Raw genomic sequence first — 17,070 nt, 5'->3', positions numbered from 1 at the left:
ACTGCGTATACTAACAAGATCAAAATTTCAGGGATTATAGGGGTCCACTAGACTAATAATAACCACCCAGTGGTGTGTTCTTGATCGATTTAGTTTTCGGTATTTTCGTTAGCAGCTAATTTGTTTATACCGTTTTTCCGATTTTATCGAAAAGTGCGTATACTAACAAGATCAAAATTTCAGGGATTATAGGGCTCCGCTGGACTAATAATAATTACCCAGTGGCGTGTTCTTGATCGATTTAGTTTTCGGTATTTTCGTCAGCAGCTAATTTGTTTATACACTTTTTCCGATTTTTTCGAAAACTGCGTATACTAACAAGATCAAAATTTCAGGGATTATAGAGGCCCACTAGACTAATAATAATCCCCCAATGGCGTGTTCTTGATCGATTTAGTTTTCGTTATTTTCGTTAGCAGCTAATTTGTTTATACCGTTTTTCCGATTTTATCGAAAAGTGCGTATACTAACAAGATCAAAATTTCAGGGATTATAGGGGTCCGCTGGACTAATAATAATTACCCAGTGGCGTGTTCTTGATCGATTTAGTTTTCGGTATTTTCGTCAGCAGCTAATTTGTTTATACACTTTTTCCGATTTTTTCGAAAACTGCGTATACTAACAAGATCAAAATTTCAGGGATTATAGGGGTCCACTAGACTAATAATAATCACCCAGTGGCGTGTTCTTGATCTATATTTGTATCGATATTTTCGAAAATACCGAAAACTAAATCGATCAAGAACACGCCACTGGGAGATTATTATTAGTCTAGTGGGCCTCTATAATCCCTGAAATTTTGATCTTGTTAGTATACGCCGTTTGCGAGAAAATCGGAAAAACGGTATAAACAAATTAGCTGCTGACGGAAATACCGAAAAACTAAATCGATCAAGAATTACGCCACTGGGGGATTATTATTAGTCTAGTGGACCTAATCCCTGAAATTTTGATCTTGTTAATATACGCAGTTTACGAGAAAATCGGAAAACGTTATAAACAAATTGGCTGCTGACGAAAATACCGAAAAACAAATCGATCAACAACACTGCCGCACTGAGTCATATTATTAGTCTAGTGGGACTCTAATCCCTGAAATTTTGATCTTGTTAGTATACGCAGTTTTCGAGAAAATCGGAAAAACGTTATAAACAAATTGGCTGCTGACGAAAAATACCGAAAACTAAATCGATCAAGAACACGCCACTGGGGATTGTTATTAGTCTAGTGGACCTCTATAATCCTTGAAATCTTTGATCTTGTTAGTATAATGCCGTTTTCGAAAATCAGGAAAAACGGTATAAACAGAATTAGCTGCTGACGAAAAAATACCAACTAAATCGATCAAGAAACACGCCACTGAATGATTATTATTAGTCTAGTGGACCCCTATAATCCCTGAAATTTTGATCTTGTTAGTATGCGCCGTTTTCGAGAAAATCGGAAAAACGGTATAAACAAATTAGCTGCTGACGAAAATATACCGAAAACTAAACTCGATCAAGAACTACGCCACTGGATGATTATTATTAGTCTAGTGGACCCCTATAACCCTTAAATTAAATTTTGATCTTGTTCAGTATATTCGGTCTTCGAGAAAATCAGAAAAACGTTATAAACAAATTCATTGCTGAAGAAAATACCGAAAACTAAATCGATCAAGAATACGCCACTGGGGATTATTATTAGTCTAGTGGGACTCCATAATCCCTGAAATTTTGATCTTGTTAGTATACGCCAGTTTTCGAAGAAAATCGAAAAACGGTATAAACAAATTAGCCAGCTGACGAAAATACCGAAAACTGAAATCGATCAAGAACACGCTAACTGGATGATTATCATCTCAGTCCAGTGGACCCCTATAACTGTATAAATTTTGATCTTGTTAGTATACTGCAGTTTTCGAGAAAATCGAAAAAAACGTTATAAACAAAATGACTTGCTGAAGAAAATACCGAAAACCAAATCGATCAAAGAACACGCCACTGGATGATTGATATTAGTCTCAGATGGACACCTATAATCCCTGAAACTTTGATCTTGTTAGTATACGCCGTTTTTCGAGGAAAATCAGGAAAAACGGTGTATAAACAAATTAGCTGACGAAAATACAAAAACTAAATCGATCAAGAACACGCCACTAGGGGATTATTATTAGTCTGGTGGGACTCTATAATCCTGAAATTTTGATCTTGTTAGTATAACGTAGGCTCTTCGAGAAAATCGGAAAAACGTTATAAACAAGGTGGCTAAGCTAACGAAAATACCCGAAAGCTAAATCGACTGCAAGAACACGCCACTGCGATGATTATTATTCGTCTGAGTGGACCCCTATAATCCCCTGAAATTTTGATCTTGTTAGTATACGCAGCTTTCGAAAAATCGGAAAAACGGTATAAACAAATTAGCTAAGCAACGAAAATACCGAAAACTAAATCGATCAAGAACACGCCACTGGGGATTATTATTAGTCCAGTTGGACTCTATAATCCCTGAAATTTTGATCTTGTTAGTATACGTAGTTTTCGAGAGAAAATCGGAAAAACGTTATAAACAAATTGGCTGCTGACGAAAGATACCGAAAACTAAATCGATCAAAAAACACGCCACTGGGGGATTATTATTAGTCTAGTGGACCCCTATAATCCCTGAAATTTTGATCCTTGTTAGTATACGCGCAGTTTCGAAGAAAAATCGGAAAAACGGTATAAACAAATTAGCTGCTAACGAAATTACCGAAAACTAAATCGATCAAGAACACTATTTTGGGTGATTATTATTAGTCTATTGGGACTCTATAATCCCTGAAATTTTTGATCTTGTTAGTATAAGCCGTTTTGAGAAAATCGGAAAAACGGTATAAACAAATTAGCTGCTAACGAAATTGTTACCGAAAACTAAATCGATCAAGAACACGCCACTGGGTGATTATTATTAGTCTACTGTCAGGACTCTATAATCCCTGAAATTTTGATCTTGTTAGTATAAGCCGTTTTGAGAAACGAAATTACCGAAAACTAAATCGATCAAGAACACGCCACTGGTGATTATTATTAGTCTCTATTGGGACTCTATAATCCCTGAAATTTTGATCTTGTTAGTATAAGCCGTTTTTGAGAAAATCGGAAAAACGGTATAAACAAATTAGCTGCTAACGAAAATACCGAAAACTAAACTCGATCAAGAACACGCCACTGGGGATTATTATTAGTCTATTGGGACTCTATAATCCCTGAAATTTTGATCTTGTTAGTATACGCAGTTTTTGAGAAAATCAGGAAAAAACGGTATAAACAAATTAGCTGCTGACGGAAATACCGAAAACTAAATCGATCAAGAACACGCCACTTGGGGATTATTATTAGTCTAGTGGACCCCTATAATCCCTGAAATTTTGATCTTGTTAGTATACGCAGTTTGAGAGAAAATCAGGAAAAACGTTATAAACAATTGGCTGCTGACGAAAAATACCGAAAACTAAATCGATCAAGAACATCAGCCACTGGGGGATTATTATTAGTCTAGTGGGCCTCTATAATCCCTGAAATTTTGATCTTGTTAGTATACGCGCCGTTTTCGAGAAAATCGGAAAACGGTATAAACAAATTAGCTGCTAACGAAAATACCGAAAACTAAATCGATCAAGAACACGCCACTGGGGATTATTATTAGTCTAGTTGGCCCTCTATAATCCCTGAAATTTTGATCTTGTTAGTATACGCCAGTTTTCGAGAAAATCGAAAAAACGGTATAAACAAATTGGCTTGCTGACGAAAATACCCGAAAACTAAATCGATCAAGAACAGCGCCACTGGGGGATTATTATGGTAGTCTAGTGGACTGCTATAATCCCTGAAATTTTGATCTTGTTAGTATACGCAGTTTTCGAGAAAATCGGAAAAACGTTATAAACAAATTGGCTGCTGACGAAAATACCGAAAACTAAATCGATCAAGAACACGCCACTGGGAGATTATTATTAGTCTAGTGGGCCTCTATAATCCCTGAAATTTTGATCTTGTTAGTATACGCAGTTTTCGAGAAAATCGGAAAAACGTTATAAACAAATTGGCTGCTGACGAAAATACCGAAAACTAAATCGATCAAGAACACGCCACTGGGAGATTATTATTAGTCTAGTGGGCCTCTATAATCCCTGAAATTTTGATCTTGTTAGTATACGCCGTTTTCGAGAAAATCGGAAAAACGGTATAAACAAATTAGCTGCTAACGAAAATACCGAAAACTAAATCGATCAAGAACACGCCACTGGGGAGATTATTATTATCTAGTGGGCCTCTATAATCCCTGAAATTTTGATCTTGTTAGTATACGCAGTTTTCAGAGAAAATCGGAAAAAACGTTATAAACAAATTGGCTGCTGACGAAAATACCGAAAACTAAATCGATCAAGAACACGCCACTGGGGGATTATTATTAGTCTAGTGGACCCCTATAATCCCTGAAATTTTGATCTTGTTAGTATGCGCACTTTTCGAGAAAATCGGAAAAAAACGGTATAAACAAATTAGCTGCTGACGAAAATACCGAAAACTAAATCGATCAAGAAGACGCCACTGGTGATTATTATTAGTCTAGTGGGACCTCTATAATCCCTGAAATTTTGATCTTGTTAGTATACCGCACTTTTTCGAGAAAATCGGAAAAACGTTATAAACAAATTAGGCTGCTGAGCTGCTGAAGAAATACCGAAAACTAAATCGATCAAAGAACACGCCACTGGGGGATTATTTTTAGTCTATTGGGACTCTATAAGCCCTGAAATTTTGATCTTGTTAGTATGATGCAGTTTCTAGAAAATCGGAAAAACGGTATAAACAAATTAGCTGCTAACGAAAATACCGAAAACTAAATCGATCAAGAACACGCCACTAGGGGATTATTATTAGTCTAGTGGGACTCTATAATCCCTGAAATTTTGATCTTGTTAGTATACGCCGTTTTCGAGAAAATCGGAAAAACGGTATAAACAAATTAGCTGCTAACGAAATTACCGAAAACTAAATCGATCAAGAACACGCCACTGGGTGATTATTATTAGTCTCTATTGGGACTCTATAATCCCTGAAATTTTGATCTTGTTAGTATTAAGCCGTTTTTGAGAAAATCGGAAAAACGGTATAAACAAATTAGCTGCTAACGAAATTACCGAAAACTAAATCGATCAAGAACACGCCACTGGGTGATTATTATTAGTCTATTGGGACTCTATAATCCCTGAAATTTTGATCTTGTTAGTATAAGCCGTTTTTGAGAAACGAAATTACCGAAAACTAAATCGATCAAGAACACGCCACTGGGTGATTATTATTAGTCTATTGGGACTCTATAATCCCTGAAATTTTGATCTTGTTAGTATAAGCCGTTTTTGAGAAAATCGGAAAAACGGTATAAACAAATTAGCTGCTAACGAAAATACCGAAAACTAAATCGATCAAGAACACGCCACTGGGGGATTATTATTAGTCTATTGGGACTCTATAATCCCTGAAATTTTGATCTTGTTAGTATACGCAGTTTTCGAGAAAATCGGAAAAACGGTATAAACAAATTAGCTGCTGACGGAAATACCGAAAACTAAATCGATCAAGAACACGCCACTGGGGGATTATTATTAGTCTAGTGGACCCCTATAATCCCTGAAATTTTGATCTTGTTAGTATACGCAGTTTACGAGAAAATCGGAAAAACGTTATAAACAAATTGGCTGCTGACGAAAATACCGAAAACTAAATCGATCAAGAACACGCCACTGGGGGATTATTATTAGTCTAGTGGACCCCTATAATCCCTGAAATTTTGATCTTGTTAGTATACGCAGTTTTCGAGAAAATCGGAAAAACGTTATAAACAAATTGGCTGCTGACGAAAATACCGAAAACTAAATCGATCAAGAACACGCCACTGGGTGATTATTATTAGTCTAGTGGACCCCTATAATCCCTGAAATTTTGATCTTGTTAGTATACGCACTTTTCGAGAAAATCGGAAAAACGTTATAAACAAATTGGCTGCTGACGAAAATACCGAAAACTAAATCGATCAAGAACACGCCACTGGGTGATTATTATTAGTCTAGTGGACCCCTATAATCCCTGAAATTTTGATCTTGTTAGTATACGCACTTTTCGAGAAAATCGGAAAAACGGTATAAACAAATTAGCTGCTGACGAAAATACCGAAAACTAAATCGATCAAGAACACGCCACTGGGTGATTATTATTAGTCTAGTGGGACTCTATAATCCCTGAAATTTTGATCTTGTTAGTATACGCAGTTTTCTAGAAAATCGGAAAAACGGTATAAACAAATTAGCTGCTAACGAAAATACCGAAAACTAAATCGATCAAGAACACGCCACTAGGGGATTATTATTAGTCTAGTGGGACTCTATAATCCCTGAAATTTTGATCTTGTTAGTATACGCCGTTTTCGAGAAAATCGGAAAAACGGTATAAACAAATTAGCTGCTAACGAAATTACCGAAAACTAAATCGATCAAGAACACGCCACTGGGTGATTATTATTAGTCTATTGGGACTCTATAATCCCTGAAATTTTGATCTTGTTAGTATAAGCCGTTTTTGAGAAAATCGGAAAAACGGTATAAACAAATTAGCTGCTAACGAAAATACCGAAAACTAAATCGATCAAGAACACGCCACTGGGGGATTATTATTAGTCTATTGGGACTCTATAATCCCTGAAATTTTGATCTTGTTAGTATACGCAGTTTTCGAGAAAATCGGAAAAACGGTATAAACAAATTAGCTGCTGACGGAAATACCGAAAACTAAATCGATCAAGAACACGCCACTGGGGGATTATTATTAGTCTAGTGGACCCCTATAATCCCTGAAATTTTGATCTTGTTAGTATACGCAGTTTACGAGAAAATCGGAAAAACGTTATAAACAAATTGGCTGCTGACGAAAATACCGAAAACTAAATCGATCAAGAACACGCCACTGGGGGATTATTATTAGTCTAGTGGGACTCTATAATCCCTGAAATTTTGATCTTGTTAGTATACGCAGTTTTCAAGAAAATCGGAAAAACGTTATAAACAAATTGGCTGCTGACGAAAATACCGAAAACTAAATCGATCAAGAACACGCCACTGGGGGATTATTATTAGTCTAGTGGGACTCTATAATCCCTGAAATTTTGATCTTGTTAGTATACGCCGTTTTCGAGAAAATCGGAAAAACGGTATAAACAAATTAGCTGCTGACGAAAATACCGAAAACTAAATCGATCAAGAACACGCCACTGGATGATTATTATTAGTCTAGTGGACCCCTATAATCCCTGAAATTTTGATCTTGTTAGTATACGCCGTTTTCGAGAATATCGGAAAAACGGTATAAACAAATTAGCTGCTGACGAAAATACCGAAAACTAAATCGATCAAGAACACGCCACTGGATGATTATTATTAGTCTAGTGGACCCCTATAACCCTTAAATTTTGATCTTGTTAGTATACGCACTTTTCGAGAAAATCGGAAAAACGGTATAAACAAATTAGCTGCTGACGAAAATACCGAAAACTAAATCGATCAAGAACACGCCACTGGGGGATTATTATTAGTCTAGTGGGACTCTATAATCCCTGAAATTTTGATCTTGTTAGTATACGCAGTTTTCGAGAAAATCGGAAAAACGTTATAAACAAATTAGCTGCTGACGAAAATACCGAAAACTAAATCGATCAAGAACACGCCACTGGGGGATTATTATTAGTCTAGTGGACCCCTATAATCCCTGAAATTTTGATCTTGTTAATATACGTAGTTTTCGAGAAAATCGGAAAAACGGTATAAACAAATTAGCTGCTGACGAAAATACCGAAAACTAAATCGATCAAGAACACGCCACTGGGGGATTATTATTAGTCTAGTGGGCCTCTATAATCCCTGAAATTTTGATCTTGTTAGTATACGCAGTTTTCGAGAAAATCGGAAAAACGTTATAAACAAATTGGCTGCTGACGAAAATACCGAAAACTAAATCGATCAAGAACACGCCACTGGGGGATTATTATTAGTCTAGTGGACCCCTATAATCCCTGAAATTTTTATCTTGTTAGTATACGCACTTTTCGAGAAAATCGGAAAAACGGTATAAACAAATTAGCTGCTGACGAAAATACCGAAAACTAAATCGATCAAGAACACGCCACTGGGTAATTATTATTAGTCTAGCGGACCCCTATAATCCCTGAAATGTTGATCTTGTTAGTACACGTAGTTTTCGAGAAAATTGGAAAAACGTTATAAACAAATTGGCTGCTGATGAAAATACCGAAAACTAAATCGATCAAGAACACGCCACTGGGGGATTATTATTAGTCTAGTGGACCCCTATAATCCCTGAAATGTTGATCTTGTTAGTATACGTAGTTTTCGAGAAAAATCGGAAAAACGTTATAAACAAATTAGCTGCTGACGAAAATACCGAAAACTAAATCGATCAAGAACACGCCACTGTAGTAGTAGTGATATAAATCATGACCTTTTTTTTGTTGTTTCTGTCGATATGATAGTAACGAATTGTTGATAAAGGTAGTAGTACTAGTACTATCATAAATGAATTAGTTTTTTTATTTTTTTTTTAATTTTGGTTACATTAGTATAATGTATACATACTTTATAAAATTACACTAGGCGTGTCAATTTAAAATTATAATAATTAATCCGTATAAAAATATCGGTAATAATATATTAACATAATGAAGCATACTTCGTTTTAGTACTATTTAAATATTAATAAAATCCTCCTGCAAGAAATTGTATGATTATTTCATATTAAGTTAAGTCGCCCGACGCCACTGGCCCTTCGGCTATGTTCGGCAAATCGGCCGCTATCTTTTGGCTGCTAAGTTCACATCAGTGAGAGAGGGCGCCAGGTAGGGTACTCGCCCGGTCTAAATATTTGCCTTCCGCCGGCCCTGCGGTTACCGAGATACCAATACTCGTACCTCGAATTTGTACCACCCTTTCTTCATGGACACTTTCCGATGCGAACACTCCTGATGCGAAAATATTTAGTGATTTGGCGAACAGTCAATCTGCAATAGTTATTAGAATTTATTCTTTTAGTGTCGTTTATTTTTTTTAGTTTAGTTGTACTAATCTTTTACACTAATTTAATACGCACTAACACATTTGTAATGTATTAGTGTGTATCATGAACTCATTTTTATAAGGGGTACTTTCGGGGGTACTTTTAAGAGCTACTTTAGAAACGATCTGGAACCCCGAAAAAATAGCCCTGACAAGATATCGACTGTTCCCATATTGAATATATGACGCGATCTGGAAATGTTCGGTTCAAAATGCTATTGATTATGGGTCTGACAAATTCTATGCATAGATTGCACAAACAGTGGCGGATACAGAGGGGGGCCCATGTAGCCCGGGCCCCCCTAAAATCTCTAAATGTGGTTAAATGTTAGGCTTCTGGGTTAAAAATGCCCTGCAAAGCATATTCTAAATTAGTTTTATTTGCCCCCCCCCCTAAAATAAATTCCTGTGTCCGCTCCTGGGCACAAATACATGTGAACGTCTATAGAATTGTCATTATTTAGTTGTTTTAATACTTATATTTAATTTTAGAAACAAAAAGCCACCAATTAATAGGAAAAGTGAGAAGAAAATCGAATTAATGGAAACTAAAGTTTTTGGACAAAAATGCAGACATATTTCTGAATCAGGAACGACATCATCCGAAGATATTTTTCTAAATACAAAACGATCTCAAATTCCGAGACCAATTAGCTTAAATTTTAAAAGAAGAAAAGATGGAGAAACATCAGAAGAGAACAATTTTCAGCCAGCTTTTGTATTAATCTAGTGTTTCCAGTTATACGTATAGAAGTACACTTTTATGATGAAATATTTGGAATAAAACATATTTTATCATTCTGATTGAGTGTTTTGCTAACCATCTTTACCTTGTTGGGGTTAAAACTGAATAATAATAATGACACTGGTCTGCAAAAACATTTTTTTTCACGAGCTTTGGAGCCATTTGTACCGATTTTTATATAAATTGGCGTTCTGAATCCTAATAATAGCGCCCGTTTTATTCTACCGTTCACAATTTTTGAGGGAGTTCCACTCTCTATTTTTTATCACTTTACGATAATAATAATAATAATTTTGTGGACATATGATAGCTCTAGCAATAGTATTAATCGGTAAAGTATATAAAAGATTAGTAAAGTAATTTGGGGGTAAGAACGGAACCTTTAGTGGCTTAGTGAGCGCAGATATGGAGCGTAGTACAAGTATACCTACCTATAGGCTGATTCTTAAATAATTGCAAATATTTTCAGGGCTGGTAGATCTTGATAAAAGAAACATATAGTAATTTCTCTTTACCCTTTTTTAATATATTTTTTGCTACAATTTTTAGAACCACTGGATACTTTCTGGGTCTTCTTTCTTATAAATTTAATCTAATACATAATGTTGCCATATTATCAAGATATTATGTTTTTCATTCAAATAAAATCTAAAAAATTATATATATATATATATATATATATATATATATATATATATATATATATATATATATATATATATTAGCATATATATATATATATATACATATATTATATATATATATTACATATACATATACATATATATATATTGTTATTATATATTATTATTATTATACAGCATTATAGTATACATATTATTACATATTACATATGCTGCATACATATTGGCTATTATTAGTTAATACATATTATTAGCAACAACAACATATTACATATTATTAAGAGCAGCAACATTTTGCTTGTCGTAAAGGGGGGAACCAAGCTCCACTCCCACAACCGGTTTCTGGGCCTCCGAAAAATCTGAAAAGCACCTGCATCATACCGATTGCTTCGTAATTGGTCACAACCAGAAGCCGTCCTCACCGATACGGCAGCGTAAATTCTCCGGTGAGATAGAAGTGACATGTCTGGTCAAACGATGCCAAATGTTATCGGCCTGCTCAAATGGATATGAAATGAACAAAATTCGTTACAGCTTTCAGTGTATATTAATATTTATTCAGCTGTGTATTTTTTCATTTTCCACTTCGAAAATTGAAAGTAGAAAATTAAAAAAAAAAAAAAAGTAAAAAGACAAGCAAAACAATTTTTCTTTTTTGCTTTTTGTAATTTTTTCTCTACTTTTTTTCGAAATAGAAAAACTGACAGCTAAAACAGAAAATGATCTATTTATTAATATACACCAAAAGCTGTAAGAATTTTTGTTCATTTCATATATTTGAGCGGGGCCGAAAAACGCTCTCACCATCTTTTGACGGGAGATGCACTAATATCTCACCGACACTTTACGACATCAAATGTCTGTTGATAGAGGAAGTTTTGCTTGCTGCACCGGTGAGAACTGAAAGCCCTGACAGCCCAATTGATGAAGGTAGGCCTCAGAAAACCGGTTGTGGGAGGGAGCTTGGTTCCCCTTTTACGACAAGCAAAAACAATTTTCTTTTTATTTCTTTTATTTTTTTTAATTTTTTCTCTTACTTTCGATTTTCGAAAATTAGAAAAAATAACAGCTAAAGGCAAGAAAATATTATTTATTAATATACACTAAAGCTGTTAGAATTTTGTTCATTTCATATATTTGAGCGGGCCGAAAAACGCTCTTTACCATCTTTTGACGGAGATGCACTAATATCTCACCGACACTTTACGACATCGTCTGTTGATATAGAAGAAGTTTTGCTTGCCGTATCGGTGAGAACCAGCTCCTGGACAGCCCACTTGATGAAGGGTAGGCCCAGAAACCGGTTGTGGGCGTGGAGCTTGGTTCTCCCCTTTACGACAAGCAAAACAATTTTCTTTTTATTTTTTATTTTTTTTAAATTTTTTTACTTTCGATTTTTCGAAATTAGAAAAAATACACAGCTAAAGGCAAGAAAATATTATTTATTAATATACACTAAAGCTGTAAGAATTTTGTTCATTTCATATATTTGAGCGGGCCGAAAAACGCTCTTTACCATCTTTTGACGGGAGATGCACTAATATATCACCGACACTTTACGACATCGTCTGTTGATATAGAAGACGTTTTGCTTGCCGTGTCGGTGAGAACCAGCCCCTGGACAGCCCACCTGATGAAGGGTAGGCCCAGAAACCGGTTGTGGGAGTGGAGCTTGGTTCCCCCCTTTACGACAAGCAAGACAATTTTCTTTTTACTTTTAATTTTTTTAAAATTTTTTCTCTACTTTCGATTTTTCGAAATTAGAAAAAATACACAGCTAAAGGCAAGAAAATATTATTTATTAATATACACTAAAGCTGTAAGAATTTTGTTCATTTCATATATATATATATATATATATATATATATATATATATATATATATATATATATATATATATATACTACTATATATATATATATATATATATATATATACATATTAAGAGATATATATATATATATACTATACTATATATAACTGCTCTATATATATATATATATACATGCAACGCCACCAATACGCAGCCCCTACATCACGCGGACACGTCGAAGCCCGGTAGTCTGGGTTAAGCGGCAAGGGGGCGGACGTGCGACGAATTTAATTCGGCTGGAATATTTTCTTGTTTTGACGGCGTATCGGCCGGGCGTCATGTTGCGCGGTAGCGGGAAGCCCGGCGTTGTTGCCGTTATCTTTACTCTTTACTTTGCTACTTAAATTATATAAGTAAATTTATTTAATGTATTTTGATGATTTTTATGACTCATGTGATATCAAAATATCTCATTTTTCAATAGTAGTAAAATTGCAAAATAAAACACTAATTCACCACAATATACCAAAACACTTTATTTTTGTACTAAACGCGTGTTTCGCTAACCATATTAGCATCATCAGAAGATGATTAAAATACATGATGACAAAAATAAAGTGTTTTGTGGTGAATTAGTGTTTTATCTTGCTGTTGTAACACCAACCCTCAACTGTAAAGTAGTAAAATTTTAAATTTATATTTTAAATTTACAATTATAGTAAGCAGTTGAAAAAAAACTTATTTCTAAACATTTCTTATAACTATTGCAGAATGACTCACTGTTTTCATTAAACTTTTTAGCAGGTTTTCTATTTGTGTATTTAATAATTTTATTTTATTTTTTTACAAAAATTGGTTAGCAATAGTAGCCTAAATTAATAAAAAAATGTTAATCTATAGGTGCGTCTCAAAAGTGGCTCAACCCCTATAACTCTTCGTTCAATAAATCAATAAAGAAAGCAACAGTTTGCAAATTGGGACTTTAGGCTTTCATATGTTCCTTTGTGTTCTTTTTTCTCCATTCTGATGAAAGCAATACACCGGAAAATTAAAAAAAAATGGTTAATCCGATAATTCTTCCTTCTTTCTTTAATAACTAAAAAAATATTACTAAGTTAGCTGTATATACAAGCAATATTAGCCCATTATTGTAAGTTAATATGGTTTTTTATATAACAATTATCATTATGTAGATACAATTTATTTCAATGTATAATTGCAGTTTTTAAATAGAATATTTGCATTTTTTAATGCATTATTTAACTTTTTTAACATAAATCTTAATTTAAGAGTATTATTATTTTATTTAATTTAATTGAACCAGAGAATTTTTTGCTCTTCGTCATGTTATCTTAATAAACTGCACTCACACCCCTCGCAGATAACGCGCTGTCAGTCAGAGATATTGATATTTTTATGAACTTGTCCTATACGTAATTTCACACACAGAAACTAGCGTAGAATAGACACAACCAAAATTTTACGTCGACTCGATTGTTTTGATTATCTCATGTAAATCAGCCGCCTATGTCATAAACTTAATTAATTAATGTATCTTGTTTATGGAAACAAGTATAGGATATATTTTTCGAAAGCTCATAACAAGACAAATAAAATTAATTTTTTTTAAATGAAATAGGCGACAATATGTCAGTATCTGTACCTTTTGAAAATTTGTTACATCTTTAAAAATAATCTAAAATGTCTATATTCCATGGATATAGTGATAAATGAGGTTTAAATTATAAGAAAAAATGCATTTTCTACGAAACTTGAAGAGATGGGTAAAAGATGGTATAATACAATTTGATAGACAATTACACTGTGCATCTGATTCACGTAAATATATAGGGTGTTCCATTTAAATTAAATAAGTTATTGCCGTTTAAAACTAGTAATTATCTAATATAAATTTTTGGACACTCTGTATAAGGTAGTAAAATTTTTATTATTGCAACATAATATCTGATCAATAAATAATCTTCAGTAAATATTCAGTATTAAAAACTTTGGTACCATTGGAGAAATGAAGCCTTAATATTTTTACTGCAATTTCATAAAATTGAAAATATTTCAAAAACGGTAAGGTTTAAGCGTGATAAACCTTAATCAAATTTACCTTTATTTTAATCGTAGAATCTAAAAATAGAATAATATACAGAGAGTTCCATTTAAAAAATACAACTATAATATTTTTTACATATTTGGGACAATCTGTATCTTGTAAAAATATTTTTAAATTGTATCTCTAATAGTCCTTCAACGAACCCAAAACTTACAATTTGTAAAAATTTAATCGTTTAGCTACAATACTCCGTGTCGTATGTGGTGAACAACCCTGTATATTTTATATGATGTTTTATATGATTTTAAGTTTATTTTTCAATAAAATATCTAAAGTAAAAGACTGTTTATTTTTAAAGCTGTAACTGCAAGTCCTAAACGTCACAAGTTTATAAACTTATTATTTTTTAAATATACAAATAAGTACTATGTATTAATACAGGGTGAGTTTCCTACGATGTTCTCTATGGGTATCTCGGAAACTACTGGAGATAGAGAGTCGGTGAAATGGGGAAAGAATAAGTTTAGTGGGATCATAAATAATATGCGCCCTGCAGATTTTTCAAAAAGTTCATGGCTTACTAGATATTTCGAAAAGAACAAATTTTGGCTATTTTAAAAATTGTCCCTCATTCCATTATAATCCATTTTAGACTAAACGTTTTCAGATAAAAGTTGTAGATAATCACATCCTTAATGAGATTGTATCCTCCGTTTTTTTCTAAAGCTTGCCATTTTTGACATATGACACAAACATATGTTTTTTTAAATGGAAACCATAGTTGCCCATGACTTCATAAAAAGCGCCATTTTTTAAGCTTTTCAGCGATATAAGCCATAATATGTTTTTTTTTGAAAAATTACTGAGTTATAGCCAATTCTTATAATTTTTTAACAATTTTACTTAGTTAGTCATGGAAACAAGTTTAATCGTCTTTGCTCTCCGAAATGTGAAGCTGTCACATCCAAACTTTGTAAATTAAAATAAATAAAAATTGTAAATACGAATTTTTCAAATGAAGAAAAGCGTGTAGAATTATTGGTTTGACTTTTCTTGACCATACATTTTCGAGGATACGTTGACAGGTGAATGTTACGTTTTTTAGAGAACGGTTTTCAAGACATGTTATAAAAGTTAAATTTAGTTATAGCCAATTCTTATCTTTCTTGACTAATTTCACTTAGATTGCATGATACCCTTATTCTGTTATGATTTATCACTTATAAAAAGTCAGAAAATAGTATTAAACGGTTCTTTACAATTTACATTACACAAACTAAAACTTAAAAAATAATATCACTACACACTTTAAGTTATTTTAGAAATGTTCAAAAAATCCGCCTTTGTTTTGAGTTGCATCTTTTTAAAACTGAATTACTACCTATTTCACACAGAAGGACCGGTCGATTTAAACTTCTCTCGTACTGCCACTTCGAGTGCCTCTCTTAATTCATAAGCTTTTTTGTAAACCTTATTCTTAACCATACCGCATACAAAATCTAAAATGGATAATATTCGACACATTTAAATTGAACAGCGAAAGGAATGCGGGCCAATGCAAACCACTGGGCAATTACGGATAAATTCAACTGAAGCCATACCCCCCGTACCGATGCCGCGCTGTTCAACTTAAATGTTTCGCACTTTAGGTGAGGTGATCGAGGAGGCCCATGCAATTGGTCCATCTCTTCCTATTCTTGAGTTTGCATAATTATTATGATATAAATAAATTTTAACATTTATTTCATTAAGGGGGGGGGTCATAATGAAAGTCATGTTGGAACCACTCTATTGATGCGCGAGTATCTACACGCTTTTTTTCATTTGAAAAATTCATATTTACAATTTTTTTTCATTTTGATTTACAAAATTTGGATGTGACAGCTTCACATTTCTGAGAGCAACGGAGATTGAACTTGTTTCCATGGCTAACTAAGTGAAACTGTTTAAAAATGATAAGAATTGGCTATAACTCGGTAATTTTTCGAAAAAAGACATATTACAGCTTATATCGCTAAAAAGCTTAAAAAATGGCGCTTTTTATGAAGTCATGGCCAACTATGGTTTCCATTTAAAAAAAAGATATGTTTGTATCATATGTCAAAAATGACAGGCTTTAGAAGAAAACGGAGGACACAATCTCATTAAGGATGTGATTATCTACAACTTTTATCTGAAAACTTTTTGTCTAAAATAGATTATAATGGAATTAGGGATAATTTTTAAAATAGCCAAAATTTGTTTTTTTTTCGAAATGTCTAGCAAACCATGAACTTGAAAATTCTGAAAAAAATCTGAAAAAATCTGAAAAGCGCATATTTATGACCCCACAAAACTACAATTCTTTCCCCCATTTAAACCGACTCTAGCTCCAGTAGTTCCGAGATACCCATAAAGAACATCGTAGGAAACTCACCCTGTATATTTAAAACAAAATAATATTATAAAATATGATTTACGAATATTTACGTTTTTTATATTTATTATATTATAACACTGTATATTTTTAAAGCTTCCATTTATATTTTCTTAGTGTAATTAAAAATCTTAAGTCTTAAAATAATTTTCTAAAATAAATTTATTTTAAATTCAATATAAACATCTAAAAAAACTATTTCATTAATTTTCTAATGATAATCTTAAGTAGAAAGATC

The 17,070-nt window shown here is 33.3% G+C and overlaps 1 protein-coding gene across 1 annotated transcript in view; it reads left to right on the top strand.

Annotated features, from left to right (window-relative positions):
* LOC115891379 overlaps positions 1–9,879 on the top strand; it is a 151,565-nt gene extending 141,686 nt beyond the window's left edge. The window contains exon 10 of the mRNA XM_030911826.1: positions 9,641–9,879. Within this exon, the coding sequence (XP_030767686.1) occupies positions 9,641–9,878 (238 nt within the window). The 3' untranslated portion in view covers position 9,879. The remainder of the gene's footprint in view (positions 1–9,640) is intronic.
* The last annotated feature ends 7,191 nt before the right edge of the window (positions 9,880–17,070 follow it).

The sequence above is a fragment of the Sitophilus oryzae genome, unplaced genomic scaffold, assembly GCF_002938485.1.
Source record: "Sitophilus oryzae breed Bouriz unplaced genomic scaffold, Soryzae_2.0 scaffold_1180_pilon_pilon, whole genome shotgun sequence".
Classification (NCBI taxonomy): domain Eukaryota; kingdom Metazoa; phylum Arthropoda; class Insecta; order Coleoptera; family Curculionidae; genus Sitophilus; species Sitophilus oryzae.
The sequence above is the reverse complement of the archived record's forward strand: the minus strand, read 5'-3'. Positions and strand labels throughout refer to the sequence as shown.